Source organism: Gekko japonicus, unplaced genomic scaffold (assembly GCF_001447785.1).
Source record: "Gekko japonicus isolate JY-2015 unplaced genomic scaffold, Gekko_japonicus_V1.1 scaffold964, whole genome shotgun sequence".
Taxonomy (NCBI): Eukaryota; Metazoa; Chordata; class Lepidosauria; order Squamata; family Gekkonidae; genus Gekko; species Gekko japonicus.
In genome coordinates, this window is record NW_015164214.1 from 48,374 (window position 1) to 73,613 (window position 25,240).

At 43.6% G+C, this 25,240-nt stretch overlaps 3 protein-coding genes across 3 annotated transcripts in view; 1 reads left to right on the plus strand and 2 right to left on the minus strand.

Moving 5' to 3' along the window:
* Window positions 1-2,798, minus strand: part of LMBRD2 (LMBR1 domain containing 2) — a 37,182-nt gene extending 34,384 nt beyond the window's left edge. Inside the window, exon 1 of the mRNA XM_015408476.1 lies at window positions 2,532-2,798. The gene's annotated coding sequence lies outside the window, so the exon portion shown is untranslated. The remainder of the gene's footprint in view (window positions 1-2,531) is intronic.
* Window positions 2,799-2,998: 200 nt separating this feature from the next.
* SKP2 (S-phase kinase-associated protein 2, E3 ubiquitin protein ligase) lies at window positions 2,999-17,394 on the plus strand. Its single transcript, XM_015408479.1, has 10 exons — window positions 2,999-3,152; window positions 4,794-5,044; window positions 6,078-6,189; window positions 9,487-9,630; window positions 10,270-10,404; window positions 12,029-12,127; window positions 13,243-13,370; window positions 14,059-14,110; window positions 15,960-16,067; window positions 16,631-17,394. The coding sequence occupies exons 1-10, from the start codon at window positions 3,145-3,147 to the stop codon at window positions 16,842-16,844; spliced, it is 1,251 nt and encodes a 416-aa protein (XP_015263965.1). The 5' UTR covers window positions 2,999-3,144; the 3' UTR covers window positions 16,845-17,394.
* Window positions 17,395-21,269: 3,875 nt separating this feature from the next.
* The window catches only part of NADK2 (NAD kinase 2, mitochondrial), a 25,448-nt gene continuing 21,477 nt past the window's right edge, over window positions 21,270-25,240 (minus strand). The window contains exons 7-11 of the mRNA XM_015408473.1: window positions 24,225-24,411; window positions 22,511-22,566; window positions 22,372-22,425; window positions 22,082-22,205; window positions 21,270-21,515 (exon numbers count right to left, since the gene is read on the minus strand). Of these exons, the coding sequence (XP_015263959.1) occupies window positions 21,377-21,515; window positions 22,082-22,205; window positions 22,372-22,425; window positions 22,511-22,566; window positions 24,225-24,411 (560 nt within the window). The 3' untranslated portion in view covers window positions 21,270-21,376. The remainder of the gene's footprint in view (window positions 21,516-22,081; window positions 22,206-22,371; window positions 22,426-22,510; window positions 22,567-24,224; window positions 24,412-25,240) is intronic.

A 25,240-nucleotide genomic window follows, 5' to 3' on the forward strand; every position in this document is an offset into this window, starting at 1 on the left:
CCCCCACAGCCTTCTTTCAGTAGAAGATGTTCTTCTGCCATAGGAAGGCTTTGCACTTAGCTGTACTTAGGGTACAACCCAATATACCTTTCACCACATCAAAATATTTTATAGACGTTTACCCAAAGAATGTTTTCATTTCATTTGCGAGGGTTTTTTTTTAAAACCAGTGCTATAACATGCTTCTCAGAAGACAGTGTTCCCTTACTCCTTCATCTTTTGTTTCACCTTGTACTGTTAAGTGCTGATCATTAAAGACAACCTGCTTCCTAAATGGGTGTCCTGGACCTTCAGTTCAATCAGACTTCAAGCAAATTATTTTATGATGGGTGAAACAGTAACCGTGCATTCAGAAATCCTAAGCAGATCCCTTCTGTGCATAGCAATTCAGATTCCAGAGAATTCTCAATCTGACCAGGGAAATAAATTTTAAAATACATACCAAAAGCCTTTCCATACATGCCATTTCCCCCCTGCATCTGTGACCCAAGTTAGTGACTAGGAGTATATTATTTACAGCACAATCCTAGGGAGAATTATAGACTTAAAGTCTGTTGGAGTCAATGGGCTTAGAAGGGCATAACTCTGCTTAGGACGGCACAATGGAGCATCCCGCAATTCCACATCCACCTAAACACGCCTAGACAGGGAGAAGACTCCTGCCTTCCCAGACTCCTGCAAATCATGCCTCATGTGTTTATTCAGTAAATCTGATTTTCTTTATAAGTCTTTCACTATCAAATCTTGTTTGGCCTTCAAGAATCGTCTAAATCTCAAAATTATGGACCGACAAAGGTACCAAAAACTGGAAAAGATTTGATCAAAACCCAGTGCAAGTACAAGGCAATGCTAGATGATGAGAAGCAATCAATCTGACAGATGCGTATCACTGAAAACATGTAATACAAAAGATCACTGTTAGGAATTCAGGAGCATGCAGACTGAGTATGCTTTCACCTGTTAAAGCACAGAGGCAGAACTGGCCTGAGAAACAGATGTTTAGGAATGTACTTTCACTATAAAGTTTTTACGGCACAAAAATTATAAGATTCCAAACTTCCACTGATGGAAGGCTTTAAATAAAAAGGGTGTGATTAAAATTGAACATCCTAACACAAATGGATGGGTGGAGAAACTAAGATTCACCTTTGCATCCAAAACCCAAAACCTTTTAAAGATTTATATATTAAAGCCTGATCAAGCACTATAACTTCTCTTCCAAAAAGATAGATCAAGGTGGGCTAATTGATGCAGCAGCCAAATCACTCGCTCACAACTTTAATGCCAGTTGCTCACACAGTAGAATTTCTGCTCACAAGACTCCACAGCTTAGAGGGAATATTGGTGGTCAGCCGTGTTGGTCTGAAGCAATAGAACAAAATTGGAGTCCAGTGGCACCTTTAAGACTAATAAAGTTTAATTCTGGGTATAAGCTTTCATGTGCACATATCTGAAGAAGTGTGCATGCACCACAGCTTATATCCAGAATCAAACTTTGTTGGTCTTAAAGCACTGGACTCAAATTTTGTTTGCTTCCAAAAGAGGCACATTTACAAAATACACAAAGAGGCACATTTACAAAATACACATTTACAAGAACATGTGCAAAATCTGTGAAACCTGAGCGCGTTATTAACTTCACTAGTTCTTTTTCCCCCCCCTTCCCCCCAAGAGGCCATATCAGAGAGAACAGGCTCATTCCACGACAGAGGCTGTAGTACAAAAGGTCACATCTGCCCAGTTCAGAGACATGCCTGCTTTCTCCATGTTTTGCTTTGCAAAACCCTGACATATGAGGCAGCCAGTCAGCATTGCACAAAATTCGTGCGAGAAACGGGGAGAAGACAGACGAACGGCTCTTCCTATACAGCGATTATTACACCGTCTACATCCTTAGCCAACAGCTGCGTCCGTGGAAAAGGGTAGGCATCGCGCTAATCGGCACAGGGACGGGTCCGGCATCCCAAAAATGCGTCCCTCGACCTTGCTCCTCTTCGCATTCCATTCTACCACCTCACTCGTCCTCAGCAGGGCTGCGGTGGTAAAATGGAGGCTAATGGTTCAAGCTGTAGGTCAGCAATGCTCCCTCTAAGCTGTGGAGTCTTGTGAGCAAACATTCTACTTTGTGAGCTACTGGCATGAAAGATGTGAGCGAGCCATTTGCCTCCTGCATAGATTAGCTTGCTCTGGAGCCCTCCTTCCTGAGCGAAGACAAAAACGTGTGAGCCGGAGGCTAAAGAACTGTGAGCTAGCTCACAATAACTCAGCTTAGAGGGAACACTGGTCAGGAGATCGATCACAGTTCTGACGGGAGCTGCTGGGCTACACACCGGCCTCCTCGATCGCTTATTCTTCCCCCGCGTCCCTCCCATCTGCCTGCAGGGAGTTTTTGCCGTGAGGAAGCCGAAGGAACAGCAGAGTCCTCCTCCTTTTAGACCCAGCAGAGGAGAAACACCCCCCCAACCCCCCCGACCCAGCCACGGCGGCTGGATAAGCTACCGAGGTCGAGCGGAGGCGCCCTGGAGACTCACCCGGACCCGGCCGAGCTCCATCCCCTCAGAAGCATCGGCTGCCACCGAGTTCCCGAACAGCGTCGCGGCTGGTTTTCGCCTCCCCGTCTCCGAAGCGAAGCGGCGACGCCTCAGACGGCCTCGTCCCCTCAGCGCGTCCCGGTTAAGCGCCTTGCCAAGGCCTCAGACCAAGGCCCGAGTCTGTACGGGAAAGAGGGAGCCAAGCCGGCGACCAACCGAGCCGTGGCACCGCCGCTGCTGACATTTCCTGCTTCGCCCACTCCCTCTGCCGTCATCGCCGACTCATGGCTCCTCCTCGTGAGGAAACCTGGGTAAAGGGGTGGGAATTTTCTTTTTGTTTGCTTCTTTATCGGGACTACAAGACCCAGAAGCCCTCGCGACAGCCCGATTTGGGCCCTGCGCGTCTTTTCCTCTTGCACGGTGCCACTACAGCTCCCAGGAATCATTGCGAGAGGGGGAGAGAACGTTACCCCGGGCGGGCTGCGCGGGCGATTGCTTGCTGGATTTGCGGAGCTGTTGCTGCGAGATTGCCGGATCGGGAGCTGCGAGCAACGAGAGGCAAAGGCGTTTGGGAGACAAACCGGCTCTCGATGCATCATCCCGTTAGAGAGCCATGCAAAGGTAAAGGCTGGTGGGGGAGAATTAAGGGTAAGCGGATCCCGCCCAAACACCAGCTGCTTGCGCGCGCATTTGCCTACCCTTGGGATCTGTGCTGAAATGGTTGCAGCGCGCAAACGAGGTACAGCATTTCTGCTGCCATTAAATATTCAGGTTAGGACGAGTAGAGGATAATTGCCTGGGTTATCTTCAGAAAGCAGATGTCCATAAGGGTTGGCTTTTATGGCTTGTTTTGCATGTTTTCCATTTTAGACTAGCTGATCATGCAAACCATTAATCAGGGATCGTGGTTTTGCCATTGCATTCTCCTAAATACACGTTAGATTGCTTTGTGATCGAGCATGCAAACTGCATTCGGTGCTTTTGCCAAAGGGTTCGGTACAGCGGTGTCTGTCCATGATGTGTCAAGGAGGTAGAGGGATGTGCAGATTTCTGATTCACGCGGTCCATGTTTTGAGAGTGAAGGATTGTGGACTCAGAACATCCATGTGTAGGGATGAGCATATGTTACCCTCTGTACGGGGGGAGGTACACAGGCCTGCTATATGGGGATTATAACTCAGTAAAAAGCACACGCTTTGCATGCATGTAGCCCCAGAATCAATCCCTAGCACCTCCAGCTAAAAGAATCTTGAGTAGCACAGAAAGGCCACTGCTTGAGTTTTAGGGAGTTTTAAATCTGCATTTAAAGTATGTGTCCTGGTCTTTCCTTATCCTTACCGATGCATCATGTTCACAGGCTATTTGGAGAGCAGTGTGACAGTTTTGCAGGCTGCTTGGGTGGCTCAAGTGGTTAAGACGCTGAACTGCAGGCTGTGGAAGGTCAGTAGTTCAGCAGTTCGAGACCCGGGTGCCACATGATGGAGTGAGCTCCCATCTCTAGTTCCAGCTCCTGCCAACCTAGCAGTTCGAAAGCAAGAAATTGCAAGTAGATAAATAGGGACCACTTCGGTGGGAAGGTTACAGCGTTCCGTGCGCCTTGGTGTTTAGTCATGCCGGCCACATGACCACGGAAACGTCTTCGGACAGCGCTGTGGCTCTTCGGCTTGGCAACGGAGATGAGCACCGCAACCCTAGAGTCGGATTCGACTGGCTTTCGAGCAAGGGACCCTTTACCTTTACCTTGGGCCTTGTGGAAAGAGTAAAGCTGTTTCTTTGGTACTCCACTAACAGAATTGCCTTCCAAATTTTCCTGGGCTTGAGCTTATTTTAACTGGAGGTGTCAAGGACTGATTCTGAATTTTTCTGTGCACAGTTGACTTCAAGGCAGGTAGTTCTTCAGGTAGTCGATGGAGCCACCTGCAATGTGTTCTTGGCCAGGTCTGACTGGCACACTGAAGTGCAGCTTTCAGCTGTGCTGGGCTGCTAACCAGATACCAGGCAAGCCCTTCTAGCTTTGTGTAGCTGGCGTGAGCTGAAAGGGCTTGTGCACGTGCTGCAATGTGTGACACCATCCTCCAGTTACTGAGACAAAATCTTTGTGTGTTTGTGTGTCACCTTTGAAAGTGTATTTCAGAGAACGTACATACAGCTGTTTCTTCTGTTCCTTTTTTTTTTGTCTGTTGGAACACCTGCAAGAAGAGGAACTGTGGCTAGGTGTTCTAGTGTTTCAAGCTGTGTCCCCGGGTCCTTATCTCCCTACAGGAGACATCTCCATGAAATTCCAGATTCGGGCAGCAACGTCAACACTAGCTTCACGTGGGCATGGGATCCCAGCAAGACATCGGAGCTGCTCTTGGGCATGGGAGTGTCTGTCCTTAACGACAAGCTAGCCAATGAGAATACCCCCCAGGAGCTGCTGATGTGTGTGACCCCACCCGCCAAACGACAGAAAGTGAAGGACAAGGAATTTGTGATTGCCCGCAGACCAAGGCTACTTCGAGAAGCAGCACCAGGTAAAAGAACTGGAACGGGAAAAATCCATTCAACATTTCCGTAGCTTGTCCCCCGCGTGACGTGCCCTGCGTGATGACGTTACCTCTGGGTGACATCATCACGCCAGGCATGTCGAGCGCAGATGGGGCTGCTCGGGGGGCGGGATTCCCTCTGCTGGCCAGCAGCAGATTGGGGGCCCCAAAAGTGGGGGGACGGCAACCCTGTAGGCACAGGTGGAAATGGAAACTGCATTTTCAATTAGAAGTGCAACAGAAAGTCTTGATTTTTTAATAATTTTTTCTTTCTTTTTTTAAGGTGGGCTTTTTCAGTTTTGGCTCCTTTATTGTCGGCAGAGTGAGCTAACATACTTCATTTATGCCCATCCTTTGTCCCCCATGGTGACCCAAAACAGTTTATACTTTCCTCCTCTCTTCCATTTTATTCTCACAGCAGCCTCTGTGCAGTAGGTTAAACTGACATACTATCGGCCCGAGGTCACCCAGCGAGCGTCCATGGCAGAGTAGAGATTCAAACCTGAGTGACCTGGATCCTAGTCTGCCACTCTAACCACTACACCACAGTGGCTCTTTTATACCCGCGAAGGAGGGAGCAGGAGGATGCGTGACCGATGCCTGGAGATGGTGGAAATAGGAGCCCCGGGACCTAGGGGACCGGGAAAGGGGAGTGTTCTTGGTAGAGTATGGCTGGAAATGCACAGTGTAGGGCACAGCTAGTTAGCCGTCTCTGTGGCCACAGAATGTGGAGGAGTGCCCTTAGGGCTATGCTGGCCACAGAAGGCTAGCGGGGGAAGAGCCTGAGATTAGGGTTGTGTGCAGCTGCTGGGAAGGGCTCCAAAGGCCATGGTGAAGAATAGTTGGGGGATGCTTCTGAACAGTGACAATTTTTTAATTGCAATTCAGAGCTAGTGTATAGTGGGGGGTTTTTAAGTGTGAGATGTCGGTTCAAATGAATTAATTTAAATTTGTTGTGCCCCCTTGGGGAATGAAATAATCTTACTTTTGGTTTGACTTTGTAACATTTTTTCCGTTCAAGGTGTTTCTTGGGATACGCTGCCTGATGAACTGTTGCTGGGAATCTTCTCGTACTTACCCTTAGCCGATCTGCTAAAAGTTTCCCAGGTTTGCCACAGATGGCACGGACTTTCGTGAGTGATTTTTAAGACAGACCTTTTTTTTTTTTTAAGGGATAGTTTTGCTTTTCGCTGGCTGTTGAATGGTTTGGGTCTTGTCTTGGCACGTGCTTGGGTTGTATGACGTTACATCGGACCAGGACTATAAAAGCACAAAAACAGAGGTTTTAGTTATCGCTTGTGACATTTATTTATTCATTTGATTTATACCCCACCCTTCCTGCTAAGGCAGGCTCAGGTCCTACATAGTGGTTTGTTCGGTTTGTAATTAGAGATACACGAGGAGCTGTTCTGGAGTACCTTAATGTTCTCGATCACACCAGTGTTCTGCCTTGTCCAGTATCCAGTTGCCCTAGGAGGGCTAGCACACAGGCGGTAGAGCCAAAATGTCCCTTCGATGTTGCTTCCTAGAACTGGTATTCCCTTGATAAGCATATGGAGCAGAGGTCCATCAGTGGCTATTAGCCACAAGTATACATAGGGGCTCTGGGGCAAGTGATGCTCTGTCTTCTTGGTGCTTGGGGGGGGGTCAACAGTGGGAGGGCTTCTAATGTCCTGGCCCCACTGGGGGACCTCCTGATGGCCCCTGGTATTTCTGGCCACTGTGTGAGAGAGTGTTGGACTGGATGGGCCTTTGGCCTGATCCAACATTGGCGTCTCTTATGTTCTTATGTTAGCAGCCTTTGGACATCGCACTTTCCTCCGCTCAGCTTAGCTAGTGGCTGTCCTCTATGAATCTGTCTAAACTCTTTTTAAAGCCATCTGTGTTACTGGCTAACACTACATCTGCACAAATCGATCTTTATAGAGTGATGGATCACAAGGATAAGACAGCAGTCAGGTATGAAGGGGAGAAGCAGCAGCGTCTGGCAGAAGAGAAGCTCCAAGCAGTGTATGAGGGATGTCACAGGAACTATCCAATAAGTACCCATGATGTGCAACTGCCTAAGTGGCTGGTGTCATAAGAACATAAGAGGAGCCCTGCCGGATCAGACCGGTGGTCCATCTAGTCCAGCATCCCGTCTCACACAACGGCCAACCAGTTCTTCTGGACGGCCACCAACAGGGCATGGAGCTGAGACCTTTCTCTGATGTTGCCTTTTGGCTCTGGGATTCAGAGGACTAGTGCCTCTGAATGTGCAGGTTCCCACATTCCCACAGCACGTCACCTATCTCGATGTGTCAGATGAGTTGCATTTCCTGCGCCAGCATCTGTTTAGCCAGGCTTTATATTTTGTGATCCCCTTCCCCCCCCCTCCCCTGCAAGTTTTTTTTTAACATATTTAAATAATTGTGCTCTGGCTCTTCAAGGTCTCTGCTTATTCTAAACCATTACCAATGGCCATTATTTTAATGCCGGTTTTATTTTATGCTGTTTTATATCCGTGTAATGCGGCTGTTATTTAAGGCTACTGAACATCTTTCTATTATCGCGGCTCTTTTGGCGGGAGTTGTTGTATTACATAATTATTTTATGCTGGTGTTTTTAACCATTTTTCATTGTGAGATCCCTTTGGTGGAGGAAATGGGATAGCGGCGGTTAAAGACACACGAAGTGTCCTCATATTGAATCAGACCCTTGTTCCATCAAGACCACTATTGCCTTCTTGGACTGGCAGCAGCTCTCCAGGGCCTCAAGCAGATGTCTTCCCCATCAACTATACCTGCTCCTTTTAACTGGAGGTGCCCGGGTTTGAACCTGGGGCCTTTTGAATGCCAAGCCATATGCTCTGCAGCTGAGCCACAGCCACTTGCTAAGTAAATCAGGGTTCTGATCTATCCCTCTCGGTCATCTCTGCTCCTCAAGCTCTACCATACCCAGCTGCTCCCTCACATGACTCCACCTGTTCTTTCTTCCTGCCTCTTACTCCTTGAACTCAGTCCCCGTTCTATTCTCTCTTCCTGCACAACCCCCCTGCAAGACATATTTCTTTGCTGTGAAGCCTTGAGCTCCACCCCTTACTCCTCACCTCCAGCCAAAACAGTACTTGCATTAGGTACCTGTGACCACATCCGTGCATGTCTGCCCTGTTCCTTTGGCTTCCCTCCCCCTCCTTCTGATGTCTCCATTTGTTGGAATGGAGAGTGTGAACTCCGTGGGTCTGGGGCCTTCTTTTTGCTTATTGTGTTGTATAGCATCATGTGTATGGTTGCTGGAATATAATTAGACACCTGAGGAATCGTGGGGCGGAGGAGATGTTAGGGCAGAGGGAATCCCCCTGAGGAATCGTGGGGCGGAGGAGATGTAGGGCAGAGGGAATCCTCCTGCTTGCTGTCACCTCCCCCCACTACCATTTCCTCTCCCGCTCCCCCAGTTGCCACTGCCTAATGCGAGCCAGTTTGGTGTAGTGGTTAAGTGCACGGATTCTGATCTGGGAGAACCGGGTTTGATTCCCCACTCCTCCACTTGCAGCTGCTGGATGACCTTGGGTCAGTCACAGTTCTCTCAGAGCTCTCTCAGCCCCACCCACCTCACAGGGTGTCTGTTGTGGGGAGGGGAAGGGAAAGGAGTTTGTAAGCTGCTCTGAGACTCCGAGTGAAAGGCGGGGTATAAATCCAATCTCTTCTTCTGCCCCCGACTCACTATGAACTGCTCTGTCCTCCTTTCCCCCCCTCATCTGCTGCATCTGAGACCTCACTCTGAACTTCGGCCAGGGTTTTTTCAAGACTGGGACAAACTTTTCGGGGTGTTTTTTAAAAAAGAAAAGAAAAGAAAAGCTCCAAAATTACAATTTTTAAAATAAGGTTTGATTTTTCTGCATACCTGCAGTGATGGTCCTCGTGGCCTATTGCACTGGGGCTAGCCTTTCACAATTAGTGATAGCGATAATAATATGTGGCATGTCCCCTCGTCTAAAGAACAGAGTTTGAATGCAGCAGCCCTTTTAAGACCAACAAAGTTCAATTCTGAATATAAGCTTATTTGAAGAAGTGTGCATGTACAGGAAAGGTTATACCCAGAATTAAACTTCGTTGGGCTTAAAGGTACCACTGGACTCAAACTTTGTTCTGTTGCTTCAGACCAACATGGCTACCCACCTGAATCTACCCATCTAAACTCACTTTTTAATGTGCATTTCTTCTTTTAAATGTTGATGTGATTGGAGCCCCCCAATACTCCAGCTAGGGAGCTTTGGCCAAATTGTGGGGAGAGCCCTGTGCCGGTATGATCTGCTTTGATCAAAACTTAGAAACCGTAAGATTTTTAGCATGATTCAGGAATCTTTTATCAGAGCCGGATAAATCAAGGTATCATTTCTCGTTAATCCGTAAGTTTGTTTGCTAACTAGTAAACTAATTTTCTTTCTTTAGAATGGATGAATCACTCTGGAAATCTCTCGATCTCGCAGGGAAAAATTTGCTGCCAGGAGTGATCGGTCAGTTGCTGCCCTTGGGCATCACTGCCTTCCGTTGTCCCAGGTCCTGCATCGGGAATCCTTTGTTTAAAACAACCAGGTATTGCCGTTCCGAGAGCAAAGATTCCCGTTTAAATTTTTCTTGCTGAACATTTAGATTTCTTCTCCCTCTGAATCCTCATCTCTTTTCCAAAGGCAGTAAAGGGCCCCAGTCTGCTGGACCAAAGGGAGTTTTTGGAGAATTGACATACAGAGCAAGTGTATTGAGTTTGGAGGGGGGGAAACTGGTTCAGATTTCTGCTGACCTACAAGGCTCACTCAGTCTAGCCCACCTTTAGCTCACTTAATATTGAGAACTGTGATAATAATAATGAAGTGCCATCAAGTTGTAACTGACTTGTGGTAACTGCTCATGGGGTTTCAACGCAAGAGAGGAGCAGGGTTGGTTTGTCATTGCCTTCCCTCTGTGAAGCAACCCTTGTCTTCCTTGGTGGACTCCCACTCAAGTGCTAAACATAGCCCACCCTGCTTAATTGCCAAGATGTGACAAGCTTGACTAGTTTCTTTTTTAGAAGTATGTTTGAAGCAGCTTAGCATGTTCATAGATCTCACAGGTGCATCCTGTTCTTGAATGACTCAGAACTAAGCTGGGTTGCTTGGCTGATACGGAAACTTTTTTAAAAGGTCATATTCTGCTCATTGTTTTTGTCTTTCATAATTTTGTTTGGCCTGTTTTCAGACTTCTTCATGTGCAACACATGGATCTGTCCAGTTGTACAATCCAAGTTGGAGACCTCCAGAGCATTCTTGATCGGTGTCAGAGCCTACAGAATCTCAGCTTGGAAGGGCTCAAACTTTCCAGTGACATAGTTAGGTGAGTGAGCAAAGCATTGCTGTGAAAGGAACAATTTCTGGATGAGCAGCCCTTGTTAAATTGGGGCTTCTGAGACATTGCAAAAGTTGACATACCTGACATTGGAAAGAAGGCTAATCTTTTACAAGAGTTTTACCCACAATCCATGGGATCTATTTTTTAATAACAAATTAGAGCTACAGGGTTTATCAGTTGGTTGGGTTAATTCGCTATAAAGCTTTAGGTTAACGATTTATTAAAAATATTTGTGTTCCACCTTTCCGCTACTGTTCAGAAACGAAGCAGTGATCCTGAAGGTAACATAGGTGGGTTTTTTTGAAAAAAATAGTTAATTGGTTTGAATAGAAACATTGGAGGGAAAGGAAGCGTTAATGGCAGGCAGCATTTTAGAAGAGATGTGCTGTGGTGACGGGTTGAACTACAACTGGAAAGACTTGAATTCAAATCCTTACACTGCCATGAAGATCACTAGGTGACTTTGAACCGGTCACTCTCAGGGTTGTTTTGAGACTAAAATGGGGAGGGGAGAGCCAGTTTGGTGTAGTTGCTAGGAGCGCAGACTCTAATCTGAGAGAACCGGGTTTGATTCCCTTTCTGCTTTTAAAGCACTCAAGGCAGCATGTCTAAAAGAGATTACAATAAACACACACAAAAATAGCATCATTATAACGAACAGTGGTACAGCTCCATAAAAAGCAGTGGCAGCAGAACGTATCGAGCCCTAAAGATGTGACTCAGAATAAACTGATGAGCAAGGGATCCAGCCACTGGATTCATAAAACTTTTACCATACTCTGGATAATCAGCCTATTTTTCAGAATTACAGCAGCAAGGCTCTTGGAGCAAATTCCCGCCCACACATTCTTCGCCTTAGCCAGGCTCCATCTTCTCCTGTTTTTAGGGAAAAAATGTAAGGCATCTTTGGAGGGCACTGCCAATGTTACCGCTGTTGGACTTTTTAAAGGAATGGGTGTTTTTACGCTTGCCACATATTTAATTCTTCAAATTTGTGGTCTTGTTCAGTGGGTTCATTGTCTTACCGATGCTCTCATACTTTTGGGAACGGCACTAGTTCCTTCGGGGGAAAGGCGGAATGCAAATGTTTGAAGTAGTAGAGGGCTACGGCTATTAACAGCTGTGTCTGCAAAAGGCACGATGCTTTCCCAGTGGAAACGTGTCCACAAAAGCACCGTCAACAGCACTGTAGTTTAATCAATGAATTATTACACTGCCAGTCATGATGCAGTTAGTTATTTAAATGGCTCTGCATTTTTGCATATCTAGTTATGAAGCTGGCTTATACCTTAATGTCATTGATCTCTTAGCCTGATGCTTGAATGCCCTTTCAGTAGTCTGCTATTGTGGCAGGGTAGTTGCCACCTAAAAATTCCACCTACCTTGAGTAGGTTTTTCGAAGGCCTTCCATATTTGATTGTGTGTGCGTGTAGAGCAAGTCCCCAGCTCTCCTTCAGGGTCACTGATGCTGGCATGGAAGCTTAACTGTGCCTTCCTAAGCAGATAAGCCCATTGACTTCAGTGGATTTAGAAGGGTGTGAACTCTGCTAAGGATGGCATTCATGTATGATCACACAGGTTAATGTGCAATGTTTGTTTTCACTTTCAGAAAAATAGCACAGAACCCCAGTTTGCTGCGATTAAACCTCTCTGGATGTTCTGGATTCTCTACAGAACGAAGGCCTTCCATATTTGATTGTGTGTGTGTGTAGAGCAAGACCCATCAGGGTCACTGATGCTGGCATGGAAACTTAACTGTGCCTTCCTAAGCAGATAAGCCCATTGACTTCAGTGGATTTAGAAGGGTGTGAACTCTGCTAAGGATGGCATTCATGTATGATCACACAGGTTAATGTGCAATGTTTGTTTTCACTTTCAGAAAAATAGCACAGAACCCCAGTTTGCTGCGATTAAACCTCTCTGGATGTTCTGGATTCTCTACAGAATTCCTTGGGAGGTGGTGGGCTCTCCTCCTTTGGAGGTTTTCAAACAGAGGCTAGATGGACATCTGCTGATCCTGTGAACTTGGGCAGATCATGCGAGGAAGGGCAGGGAGGGTTGCAGCAGTGCTTAGTTCTTGGGGTCCTTTCTTAACATGCCCAGGGAAATGCTGATCACCACTTTGGGGACCAGGAAGCAATTTTTCTCCAGGCCAGTTTGGCCAGGGATCCCTGGAAGTGTTTTGCCATCTTCTGGGCATGGAAACGGGGTCACTGGGGGGTTAGGTATTTGTGAATTTCCTGCCTTGTGTGGGGGTTGGACTAGATGACCCTGGAGGTCCCTTCCAACTCTGTGATTCTATAGCATGGATGCACTGCTGGATTCAATGGCAGAAGTTTTAACCGCAAGTCATAGATGCATGCATGTGAAGTGCATACAGCTTTATTTTCTGTATTCATGCAAATGCTAGTTAGGATCCTAGCTGATGTTTAAGTCATTGGTATGAAAATGGAAACCAATCCATCCCACTGTTCACTTTATTGGCCCTGATCCATCCCATGTTCTCCAGGTGTTTGGTCAGGATCTCTGCAGACCCATGCAGTATATATTAGTTGGTACATTTGAGCATGACTGCTTGCTAATGAGATGTTAACTTGGACACTTAATCTGGTTAGTACTTGACTAGGACAATTAGGTCACTTTTCTGCCCATGAACACTCCACACATGAGTCGATACAAACCACTTCAGTACAATTAGGGTAAGTTAGGCTTTGACACTGGGGATAGCTAGAGGAATGTCATAGCTGTTATTTCTGTTTTAAATGGTTGTCAAATGGAATGTTTGGATTTTTATAATGAATTTTGTTTTCAACTGGCGCATAGGCTTGAAGAGCTGAATTTGGCTTGGTGCGACTTTACTGTCGATCATGTAAGAACAGCGGTCAGCCATATTCCTTCCACTGTCCTACAGCTAAACCTTAGTGGATACAGACAGAATTTACTGATGTCAGGTGAGAAGCACGTTTTGGCTTGAAATATCTAGCTCAAGTAACCTGCCACCCATCATGGAGTGACTGCATTGACTTGTGGGAATGAAAAGCTGCTCCAAATTTGGGGTTGGGGGAGGGGTTCAGAACCACTTGCATTTCTGGGATTACATTTTGCATTGCAGTCTCTGCTACAACACTGCCTCACCCAGCTTTTGAGAAACTTATCTAAAGTACTTTGCAGGCAGGAGAGATGCGTGTACAAGTTTGCCCCAGCTGCAGTCATGCAACAGTGTAGCGCCAGTGTGGTGTGGTGTTGGACTAGGATCTGTTTAAGTGCTGGACTAGGATCTGTTTAAGGCTGTAGTTGCATGCACATTTACTTGAGAGTAAAGCTTCATTAAACTCAGTGCAGCTTCCAAGGAAGTATGCATAAATTGCATTGTAAATCAAGTAATCCCATCTCAGTGTCTTCTGGTAATCATACTGGAAGTGAAGTTGTAGGAAATCTATACTTCCTGAGCACAACAAACTATTTTAAATTGAAGAATGTGGCCCAAAGGAAGGCTTAACTTAATACTAAAAATGACTAAATGGAGGTGGGTTTGTGTTCAGCTGAGTCATTTCCTGACATTTCTGTATTTCTTGTGAGAAGCTTATAGCCCTTATTGATGTGTGTGGCTGGCTTACTGACCTTGCCTTCTTGTTTCAGATGTTAAAACATTACTAGAGAGGTGTCGCAATCTAGTACATTTAGATTTAAGGTAAGAGAATTTGAATCTTACTGAAATGTGTCTTGTTGTTGGGAACCTGCTGAGGAGTAAATAAAAACCAGTAATGCAACTTCCAGAAAAAAGCAACATGTTTCAAATATTGGCCAGAGCACCAGGAGATATAAATGCTTGGTCCCACTTGCTCTTTCAAGGCAGGAGATCAGGCATCCCCAACGTGGCTCCCACCAACACATTTCCTGGTGCCCACAAAGTGCTGGGGGGGGTGTCTCCTGCCCAGCAGGGCTTGATTGGCCACTGGAGATTTGACTAGCTGTGAAGATCCAGATAACCTTGTTTCAGTAGCAGCTGGCACCACAGTGCTGGTTTGATCCCCTTACTTTTCCCCAGAGTATTTCCAAAAAGTTGCTCCTCTTGTCCCTTGCAGTGGGGCTTTTCCTGTGTGTGGCTTTGCCTCGTTTGGTGGCCATTATGTGGTTTCACCCACCATCCTATGTCTGAACTCTAAAGCTGCTCACAGGCTCCAAAAGGTTGGGGACCTTTGCAGTAGACTACAGGTTCTGGCGTTGTTGTTGTTGTTCAGTCGCACAGTCGAGTCCGACTCTTCGCGACCCCATGGCCTAGTACAGGGGAAGATTCCAGTACAGTATTGCACCAATCATAGTTGAAAATAAGGGATTTTTACAATCGAGCAGAGCCAAGAGTTGTTGCTTTCTCTTGCATAGTCACAAACTAATCCTATCTGAACTAGCAAAATGCTGGTGGAACGTGTGCTTGTATAGTGCAGAGCCACATCTGACATGATGACTTGACTGGAGAGAGGTTTTATCCTGCTTTCAGCTGTATCCCAGATTGCAGCTGGCATACTTTGTGAGAGTGCATCTGCAGGCCCTCATATAATGGTGCAGAGGAAAAAATCATAGAGTTAGGGAAAGCAAAAATCACACCGATCCTTTTTCCTGGGAAGGCCATGTTTTTGCAGGCTTGCACTAATAGTCCGTTAGTCAAGTATAACAGATGCATTTCCCTTTAGCAGCTGATCTGTCTCCTTAGAGGAAAAGATCATACTCTGACCCTTGAATTCCCAGCCGTATAGCAGACGCAGTAACTAAAACAGTTGGACTTGAGAGTCCGGCATGCCAATCCCACATCACTTCCAGTGACTTTATTTGGATGCTGGCAATAAAGAGAATTAGCTCTCTGCTTCAATTCAGAAAACAGTAACAATCTATTGTTCCACTTGTGTTAAAGCTCTTTGTGTACTTCAGGTGTGGAAAAATAGACCTTTTGCCCTGTTAACAGGATAACTGGGGAAGCCACTAGTGGTACAAGGAGGAAGGAAACAAAAATGAATTCTAGCTGCTGTTTCTTCTTTTCTGTGCTAGACGGTTCTGTTAAGCAGGGCAGCTTAAAGGCAAGAGTTTCAAGTAGGCAGGGAAAATAAGTCCTGCTCAGACCTAAGCAACTGTTTTCTTGCTTCTCCTTAATACCAAAGCCTATTTCTAGCTTCTCTCAGAAATTAGGGCAAAGACCAGCATAGCAGTACACAACTAATTTTAACAGAACCAAGTTATTTAGCATGTTTAATGGGGATTTTACATCTAGAAATGTTTATGCATAAGGTATATTCTGACCAAGTTCTTTAACCAAATGGGGATTGCTTTTAATGATTAATTCCCTTCATTAAAGCACAAAACTCACCGTCTACATAGGCAAATGAAGAGGAATCTTATCAGTTGCTGTGCTGTGTGTGAAGTTTGATAAATGTACTTTGGTGGTGGTGGTTTAGAACTAGGTTTATGCTACCTTTTCTCTTTGTTCACTGGTCTGTCTATAGAATTTAAATATATGGATACCATTAAATCAGATATTTCTTTTGCAGCGATAGCGTTATGTTGAAACCTGAATGCCTTCAGTACTTCTGCCAGCTCACTTACCTAGAGCATTTGTCTCTTAGTCGATGCTACCAGATACCTCCTGCAGCCCTACTGTGAGTAATCATCTGCTGTTCTTAAAGCCGATCTGAACAATTACTGAATGCATTTCAGAGTGAATGCAAGTAGCTTCTGAGCCAGTTCATGGTGATTAACATTACAAGTACTATGACGTGGGTTTCTATAATTGTCTACCAAATGGAGCGAACACGTTGATACCCGAAATTCTCATTTGCTCTGTTTGTGTTTTCAAACAGCTGTGAGATTAGATAGAAATGCTTTGCTGTGTGCTTGAGCTGTGAGAATAGAGGTTAATCCACTATGTTATATGTCATAGAAACACCTGGATCTTCATGTGGAAGAACAGGATCTAGTGCTCCTCATGAGTGTTGTACGTGTCTCCACCACCCTTTCAGAGGATGATTTTCTCTGCCCTCTTACTTGTTTCTCTTTATGGCTTTATTTTCTCATTTCAAAGAGTTCCTGTTCTCCTTGACCTCTCCTGCATGCTAGCCTCGTGGTGGGTTTTGCTTCCTTGTATTCCCAGTGGATGGGAAATACTCAGTTTGCAGTCATCACTGTGTTCACTGCATTTTTTTCTCTCTCTCCCCCATTCTAGTGAACTTGGTGAAATTGCTACACTCAAAACACTCCAGGTTTTTGGAATAGTGACTGCCCCTTCTCACCTGCTCCTAAAGGCAACACTTCCTCATATAAAGTTCAACTTTTCCCATTTTACAACTATTGCAAGGCCCACCACTGGCTATAAAAAGAACCAAGAAATGTGGGGAATCAAGTGCAGACTGAGTTTAAGAAATCCAGCTGTTTTTTAATGTAGCACCTAAGGCCTCCAGGAGCCAGCAAACGATGCGTCAGTTCTTCAAAGCCCCGGACTATGGAGTTCTTGAAAAGTTGGGTCTGTTTTGCTTTACTTCGTAACTTGTCACGCAGTCCCCAACTACTTTGACTTAATCCCATTGATTTCCATGCTTTATGTGCAAGCAAGCTATTTTCAGTAATTTATCAAACCATTAATTTCAGATGTATTTTTTATTACAGTTGAAATCTGTCAGACATGCTATGTGTGTAAAAATACCTGGTAAAATAAGGCAACAGGCAAACCCTGCCCCTGGAAACTCTTTTTAGATACTGATTCTTATAGTATAACTTTTTAAAAAATTAAAGTCTCCATGTTTTTATATATCAGTTTCAGCTGCCTAGTCAGATATTCCTTTTACTCATTGGACCCAGTACCTGCTCACAGTATTATGGTGGTTCTATAATAAATTGTGGATTCTCACTCTTGCAGCTGAGAAATGACACTAATCCTAAAGAATCCTTTTAAAAGATTTCTACTGGTATTGACAGGAGCCAGAGCATAACTTCTTCTACCCAGTTTGATGTAGTGGTTAAGTGTGCGGACTCTAATCTGGGAGAGCCGGGTTTGATTCCCCACTCCTCCACTTGCACCTGCTGATGTGACCTTGGGTCAGTCACAGCTCTCTCAGCCACGCCTACCTCACAGGGTGTCTGTTGTGGGGAGGGGAAGGGAAAGGAGTTTGTAAGCCGCTCTGAGACTCCCAAGTGAAGGGCGGGGTATAAATCCAATCTCTTCTTCTTCTTCTCTTCTACCCCTCTTGCAAAGAATCAGGTACACAATGTCTCTTCAAATATTCTCCATCCTCCTCTCTGTAGTACCATTTTTAAAAAATGTTGATATAAGCGGGGACCACAACAATTTTGTGGACTGTTACTAAGTAGTCAGTTTGGTGTGGTAAGAGCAGTGGACTCTAATCTGGAGAACTGGGTTTAATTCCTCACTCCTCCACATGGAGCCAGCTGGGTGACCTTGGGTCAGTCACAGCTCTCTCAGCCCCACCTACCTCACAGGGTGTCTGTTGTGGGGAGAGGAAGGGACGGTGATTGTAAGCTGCTCTGAGACTCCTTTGGGTAGCGAAAAGTGGGGGGCAAAACCCAACTCTTCTAACTTAAAGTATTGAGCTTTAAAGGGGGAACCTGCCTCTTTAAACAATGACACTGGGAAATTCATTCCCAGTAAAATCAGTCACTTTGCAGAGTGTGAGGACTGAGAGATAATGTATCTTCGATGCAGCAAACCAGTGGGAGATTTTGCCCACTTTGAGGGTCACTTTTGTATACTGGGGTGTGTGTTCGTGTCCTGGGATATACAGAACAATCCTGCTTAGCTGCTATAGTGACTGGGGCTTGTTCTATACTGTGTTTGTCACCCAGAGTTTAAAATGAGATCAAGACCCATTCGCCTAGAACAAATGTTTCTGCTCACAGAAACAAAAGTACACGCTTGAGCTACACCCAGTTCCCCCCTCCTCTCTAGTTTTGTTGATAAACAATGTGCCTCCTAGCAATACTTGAACTTCTTGTACTATACTAAAAGATGAAAACCAGGTGCTTTTCTTATTTTATGGCTCTGCCAAATATAACTATTTGAAGTACAAAACTAAATTTCTAACAATAGAGGTCATGCTATTAGATACAGAATTTATATTACATAAGCACAAAGGCATACTTATAAAGAAAGAAAAAATACTAAGTTCTAGAAAATGCTTCCTGCTAACCAAAATACCACTGAGATACTGACGTCTACCTTAAATAGCTGAAAGACAAAGTATTTTCAAAAAAACACTAATACCTTTATTACTTATCAAGTACAGCATACATTTCTTATTAAACCAAATCAATGTCTTTATTTTAATAGAATCTGGAGCCCAGATTGAAAGTTAATAGAAACAGAGATGCTGGAATTAAGCAATTGCGAATGAAAGGAGATCATTTCAGCTACACAGCTGATTAAATTACCTCTATTTGTGCACATTTCAGAATTGCTTTGTCAACTTTTTAGCTCAGTAATTGTAATTAAAGATTTGTCCACAGCTTTCATACTAACAAGGCTCACTTTTCCCTGTATTTAGTTCCCACACAGAAAGCTACCATTAAATGTAGGTATAAACTATAACATTAGTTGGTGGTCCAAGAACTCTTCAAACATAGGATAGTGGGCCTGTGCAAATCTTCATACACATCTCCCACCAACCAGTCATTTGGAGGGAGGATTAATCTGTACCTTTGTCTTGAAAAGCCATTATTCCAAACTCTGTAAGATAAATGTGCATTGTCTTCTTTTTTAACCATTCATGGTTTTGGCACAGCCAAAAATGGCTCATTTCAAAGGACATTATCACCTACTCACCACAGTGGCCATTCAACATAATGGGCCCCAACACAGACCTTCCCCCCACCCCAGCATAGACAAGGTTGCATAGGAGGACAGTGGGAATGGGAAGTCTGTGCCTGTGTGGTAGGGAAGGAAGAGAAACAGGGAGTGGGGTTGTTCACATGTAAGAGCTTTAGTCACAATGCAATGGGCTGTGCTTAGAGGACTTTTGCTCAATAGCTATGGTAGCTATATGAAATATAGCTATTCAATATTCAAACAGCAGTTTAGATTGAAAACAAAAATCATAAGCCAGTATAGCCTATTTCACAGCTTTCTTAATTTACAAAACATGTTTATGCTCCCTGATCCCAAGCACCTTTACTCAGAAGCAAGTCCCACTGACTTCAACATAGCAGACTTAACAGCTAGAGAAACAGGGAGTGGGGTTGTTCACATGTAAGAGCTTTAGTCACAATGCAATGGGCTGTGCTTAGAGGACTTTTGCTCAATAGCTATGGTAGCTATATGAAATATAGCTATTCAATATTCAAACAGCAGTTTAGATTGAAAACAAAAATCATAAGCCAGTATAGCCTATTTCACAGCTTTCTTAATTTACAAAACATGTTTATGCTCCCTGATCCCAAGCACCTTTACTCAGAAGCAAGTCTCACTGACTTCAACATAGCAGACTTAACAGCTCATCATTTCAACCAAAATGCTGTTTTGCAGCATACAGTGTTTAATTTGGAGCTTTTACGATACAGTTTAAAGAGCCAGAAGTCTGTATTTCAATTTAATAGCTTTGTTATTTCTCCACCACCATGAAAAGCTTACCCTCAGCCTTAAAGCACATTTTGCACAATTATTTCAAAACTGCTTCTAAACTGTGTTAATGTTTCTGGGGCTGAATATTAAGGACTCTTTAATAAGCACTCATTTACTGGACTAACAAGGTTCATTATTGTTTCAAATGTAAACACAGTGTATTTGGCAGTGATTTAACTGGGTGTTGATGAAAAACCTTGCAAGTTCTCTAGTGTTAAACACAGTATCAATCACTATTTGCACAAAAAAAGCCATACACCTAATTTAATAAATAAGGGTAGCAAGTCATTGGCTATGGTCATAGTTCTATGGGTTGTTGTCCATTACTGATATGGCAAGCAGGAATTCTGACTATGTGGCATTTGCTTTACATAAAACATAATTCCAAAATACATGATGTTCAGGGAGACTAACTATATGCTCATTTAACACAAATGAGTTTTATGTTGCACACATCTAACACAACATGTGCTCCTAACAATTTGAAATTTACAAGGAATGGTATTTATTTTCATTACTTAAGAAAACTAAGCTCCAGATCTGAAGGATGTAACTTTTGCCTAAAATTACTATATACCACAGTTTCTGGGAAATGTACAGAGGGGCTTTTTCAAAAATCAATTTAGACTAGTACTAAAAATTGGTTTTAAAATTGATTAGAAAGATGATCACGATTAAGTTCCTCTAGCTGTAACAGGTAAACATGAGCAGCACAGGGCTCAAGCAAATGGGACAGCGCAAGAGAAATCTTCTAGTCCCAATATGCTTCTATAATTTTTAGTGTGGATTTGAGACTGATGCTTCTACTAAGTACTGTTACAAATATTAGAAAGGTAAAAAGTATTAGTACCAACAGATTTTAATTTGTTGAGTAAACAAATCCCAAGATTATTTTAATTTGTTGAGTAAACAAATCCCAACATCATTAACCTAACTTTTACCTTCAAGTTCATAAGCTTTGACAGCATTTGCTCCTAGAAAACAAATTGATATTTTGCTGAATTTGTCAAACTACCACAAAAATATACAAATTATTAATACTACTTTGAACTCCTTAGTTTTGAAAGTGTCTGTCACATTAAGATTTGTTTTGAAAGTCACAATAGAAGGCTTGTATCTGAAGCCTGTCAAGTAAGTTTCATGTTATCAGATGCAATAAATGACAAACACCAGTTTCACAAGAATTTCTCCTCCAAAGAAATGAGCTATTTCAATCTTTGTTTCTTAAGTGGCTGCCTACAGAGAAAAACAAGTTCCGCATCTGAAACAATTGCAGCATTCCAATTTGTTGTCCAGGCATTCCTTCTGTGCATTCCGAGGCTTGAATGCTTCCAATGCACTTCATTCTTGCAGCAGAACAGTACACAGTGCATCATCTGTATTGATCAATATAGATGCTATTGCTCCGTCATTAAACTCAAAAGAAGTTCCTCCATCTACAACCATACAGGCATCCCAACAACGAGAGCGGACACACACCCTGCAAATACATTTAAAATGAAACTACAGACAGCTGCCAAGTGAACACTTTCAGACCAAGTAAAAGAGCAGAAGAAAAATTGGTATGGTAAATTACAGCCCTTCCCCTCAAAGATTCTGAGCTGGAGAATTTCTGTTCTGTTCTCATAGGCAGGTGACAACAGTTCTGATAACAGCACAGCCGACCCCAGTTTACTGTGCTTGTATTTTGTACTTTTAGATGTACACTGAAGACCTCTTGTTTTGTAAGTGTACAGAAAAGGTTATCTTCATGTTAAGTGCCATCAAGTCACTTCCGACTACGAATGACTGCGAATGTGTCCTATCATTAACAGCCATACACCTTAAGAGCAGTTTTGAAAGACATTGACCAAAGGTCTACATTTCAGTCCTACAGTGTGACACCCCCACAACACACACACACACACCATGTGTAGTGATGCTATTTAGCTTACATAGTACCAGCAGTCAAACAAATATGTCTTTAAGACTATTATATGGGAAAATCTAAAACCTACAGAAGATTCCTAACTAATCCAAGGCCAAACACCAGCAGCCAATACTTACTTTGAAGCAAACCCCCGCTGCCGACTACTTGAAAAAACACGATTTGAAATAGGCTCTCGTATGCTGAAAAACATCTTGGGTTCCTCTGGATCATACAGCAGTGATTCATTATATTCATCTGTCACTGGAAGTACAAAAGTTAGATGTAAATTTCTACAAATCAGTAAGTTTCTACTTATGCAAGCATTTATTTCTTCAGAAAGCACTGCACAGCATGTGAGACACGCCTTCAGAAACCCATAAATTACTAGTACTTCAGACATGCCAATGAGACTACGAATAATACTAACCTTTTTGTATTAGTTCCTTGTTCAATGGAAGATTTAAGCTCTCGTACTTTTTAGCTATTGAACCAAAGGAAGAAGAGTCTCAATTAGATGTCATTATCTTCTGCACTGCTACTTAACAGGTGTGCCAGTGGTAACTCACCAATCTTAAGGATTTCTTCCACAGCCTGATTTGCTACCTTGTTGATATTAAAAGACCTAAAAACAGAAATTAAGCAAATATGACTAAATGCCTGGTTTCACCAATTTAGAATCCCCAAAGCTGATACTGGCATTGCTGAAGTTGGGGCCAGAGGCTACCACCAGGGGTCTCCATTGCACCTGAATCCATTCAGCTTTGCCCCAGCTGTATCTTGATTACAATTTAGTATAGATAAGAAAACGTTGGGAGCCAATATTTAGCCCAAAAAAGCCTTAAAGTAAATATTTCACAACCCAACAGAATTTAAGCCAACTGGTTATAACATTTTAATATTAGTTTAAGGCTCAATAAACTATAACTAACCCAATGTAACACGCAGCTTAAGCATTAAGATCTCTGATGGGACTACTCTTAGAACATACATCATGTTCCCTGCACAATGCAAATGTACCTTGTATGAATTCCGTTTATTAGTGACTTCCAAGTTAGTATAAACCACAGCTTGCCTTTGCACTTCCTTACATAATTTTCAATCCAGAGTTGGTGTTTGCCGATAACTTCTGATACAGCAAATTAAATTGAAAGTCATGCAAACACAAGGCTTGTTCACAGGTTTGCTGTTAAATCTGAACCATCCCAAAGACGACAATCCAGTACTGAGCAACTGGTTTGGCACACCCATGAAGATCTTTATTTCAATTCATCTGTGCTGTATTTCTTCAACACAACAGCTGACCCACCACAATCGCACAAACTGCTCTTTAAATTGTAAATAATTTCCAAGACTGCCTCCAGTTTGGCATTGACAGGCTAATAAAAAGCCCTGGAGGGCATGTACAAGCCAAACACTACTCAATGGATTTGATTCTCTCTCAGATCCTTCAAATGTTCAGTCTGTAACTGCAATAGAGAGTTTTATATTTTATGTTAATGTGTTACTTATTCCTGATGGAGATTCTGAATAACGGATAAAAGGAAGTACTTCTTCACCCAAAGAGTGATCCATCCAGTACTGAGCAACTGGTTTGGCACACCCATGAAGATCTTTATTTCAATTCATCTGTGCTGTATTTCTTCAACACAACAGCTGACCCACCACAATCGCACAAACTGCTCTTTAAATTGTAAATAATTTCCAAGACTGCCTCCAGTTTGGCATTGACAGGATAATAAAAAGCCCTGCAGGGCATGTACAAGCCGAACACTACTCAATGGATTTGATTCTCTCTTAGATCCTTCAAATGTTCAGTCTGTACTGCAATAGAGAGTTTTATATTTTATGTTAATGTGTTACTTATTCCTGATGGAGATTCTGAATAACGGATAAAAGGAAGTACTTCTTCACCCAAAGAGTGATAAACACTTGGAATTCACTGCCACAGGAAGTGGTGGCGGCTACAAGCATGGACGGCTTCAAAAGGGAATTAGATAAGCATATGGAGCAGAGGTCCATCAGTGGCTATTAGCCACAAGGTATAGATAGGGACTCTGGGGCAAGTGATGCTCTGTCTTCTTGGTGCTTGGGGGGGGGCAACAGCGGGAGGGCTTCGAATGTCCTGGCCCCACTGGTGGACCTCCTGATGGCACCTGGTATTTTTGGCCGCTGTGTGACAGAGTGTTGGACTGAATGGGCCTTTGGCCTGATCCAACATTGGCGTCTCTTATGTTCTTAAGCTAAACCCATAATTGACGCAATAGCAGCACACCAACCTACCAGGCTTTTGATCCAGTTCCAGTGCATATGTTGAGACCTGAGCTCTTCTGTTTCTCCCATGGACCATCATCAACTGATATTTCATAATAAGAGGCCCTATGAAGGGAGAATTTAAAACTGGGTTTGCAGGACTTATAGTTCACCCTGAATAAGACAGAACACAGCCCCACATCAGGCACGTACAAGTCTAAAAGGGCCAATTTCAAACATGGCTGAAAATTTCATTATTGAATTTAGTACAGCACTTTTTAAAGGAAAGGTCAAGATTAGTTTTTGATTGGTAGTTTGTCATATTTCAAAACACAAATTGTTAGTAATCCAGCAAGCCATATTGAAAGCCTTTTAGAATCTTCTATTAATACTGTGGGTTTGTTTATAGTTAAGACAAGTTAACATTTTCCTACATGTAAGCACACAAACTCCTTTCAACATTTGCTAGCTACGTACACATACAACCCTGTTGCTATTAGAATTAAGAACATCTGAGCTACAAATGAAAAAAAAATCTCCCACTCAAACGAGACAAGTTAAACTCTTTCCTTCAGTCAGCTGAAAAATACAACTTCTATGCCTGTAGAGTGGATAATTTCATGTCTCTTACTGCTACATAATTATGTTCGTAGTTTATATTTCAGGGTGTAGCAAATGTCCAGCATAATTAACTTTAGCATTTTGATCTTTACACCACTTCACTGTATTAGCAACGTACTAGCAATGAAGCAATCCCACTCAACTCTGTATTCATCTGCTTATCTGCCAGTTTGGTGTAGTGGTTAAATGCGCTGACTCTAATCTGGGAAAACCGGGTTTGACTCCTCCACTTGCAGCTGCTGGATGACCTTGGGCAAGCCATAGTTCTGGCACAGCTGTTCTTGAAAAAGAGCAGTTTTTGTCAGAGCTCTCTCAGCTCCACCTACCTCACAGGGTGTCTGCTGTGGGGAGGGGAAGGGAAAGGAGTTTGTAAGCCGCTCTGGGACTGAGTGAAGGGCGGGGTATAAATCCAATCTCTTCTGTGT

Excerpts from the sequence above, each read along its gene's own strand:
- SKP2 (XM_015408479.1), top strand. Across the intron at positions 13,371-14,058 it reads ACAGAATTTACTGATGTCAG|ATGTTAAAACATTACTAGAG; the intron begins GTGAGAAGCACG and ends TTCTTGTTTCAG. Across the intron at positions 16,068-16,630 it reads ATACCTCCTGCAGCCCTACT|TGAACTTGGTGAAATTGCTA; the intron begins GTGAGTAATCAT and ends CCCCCATTCTAG.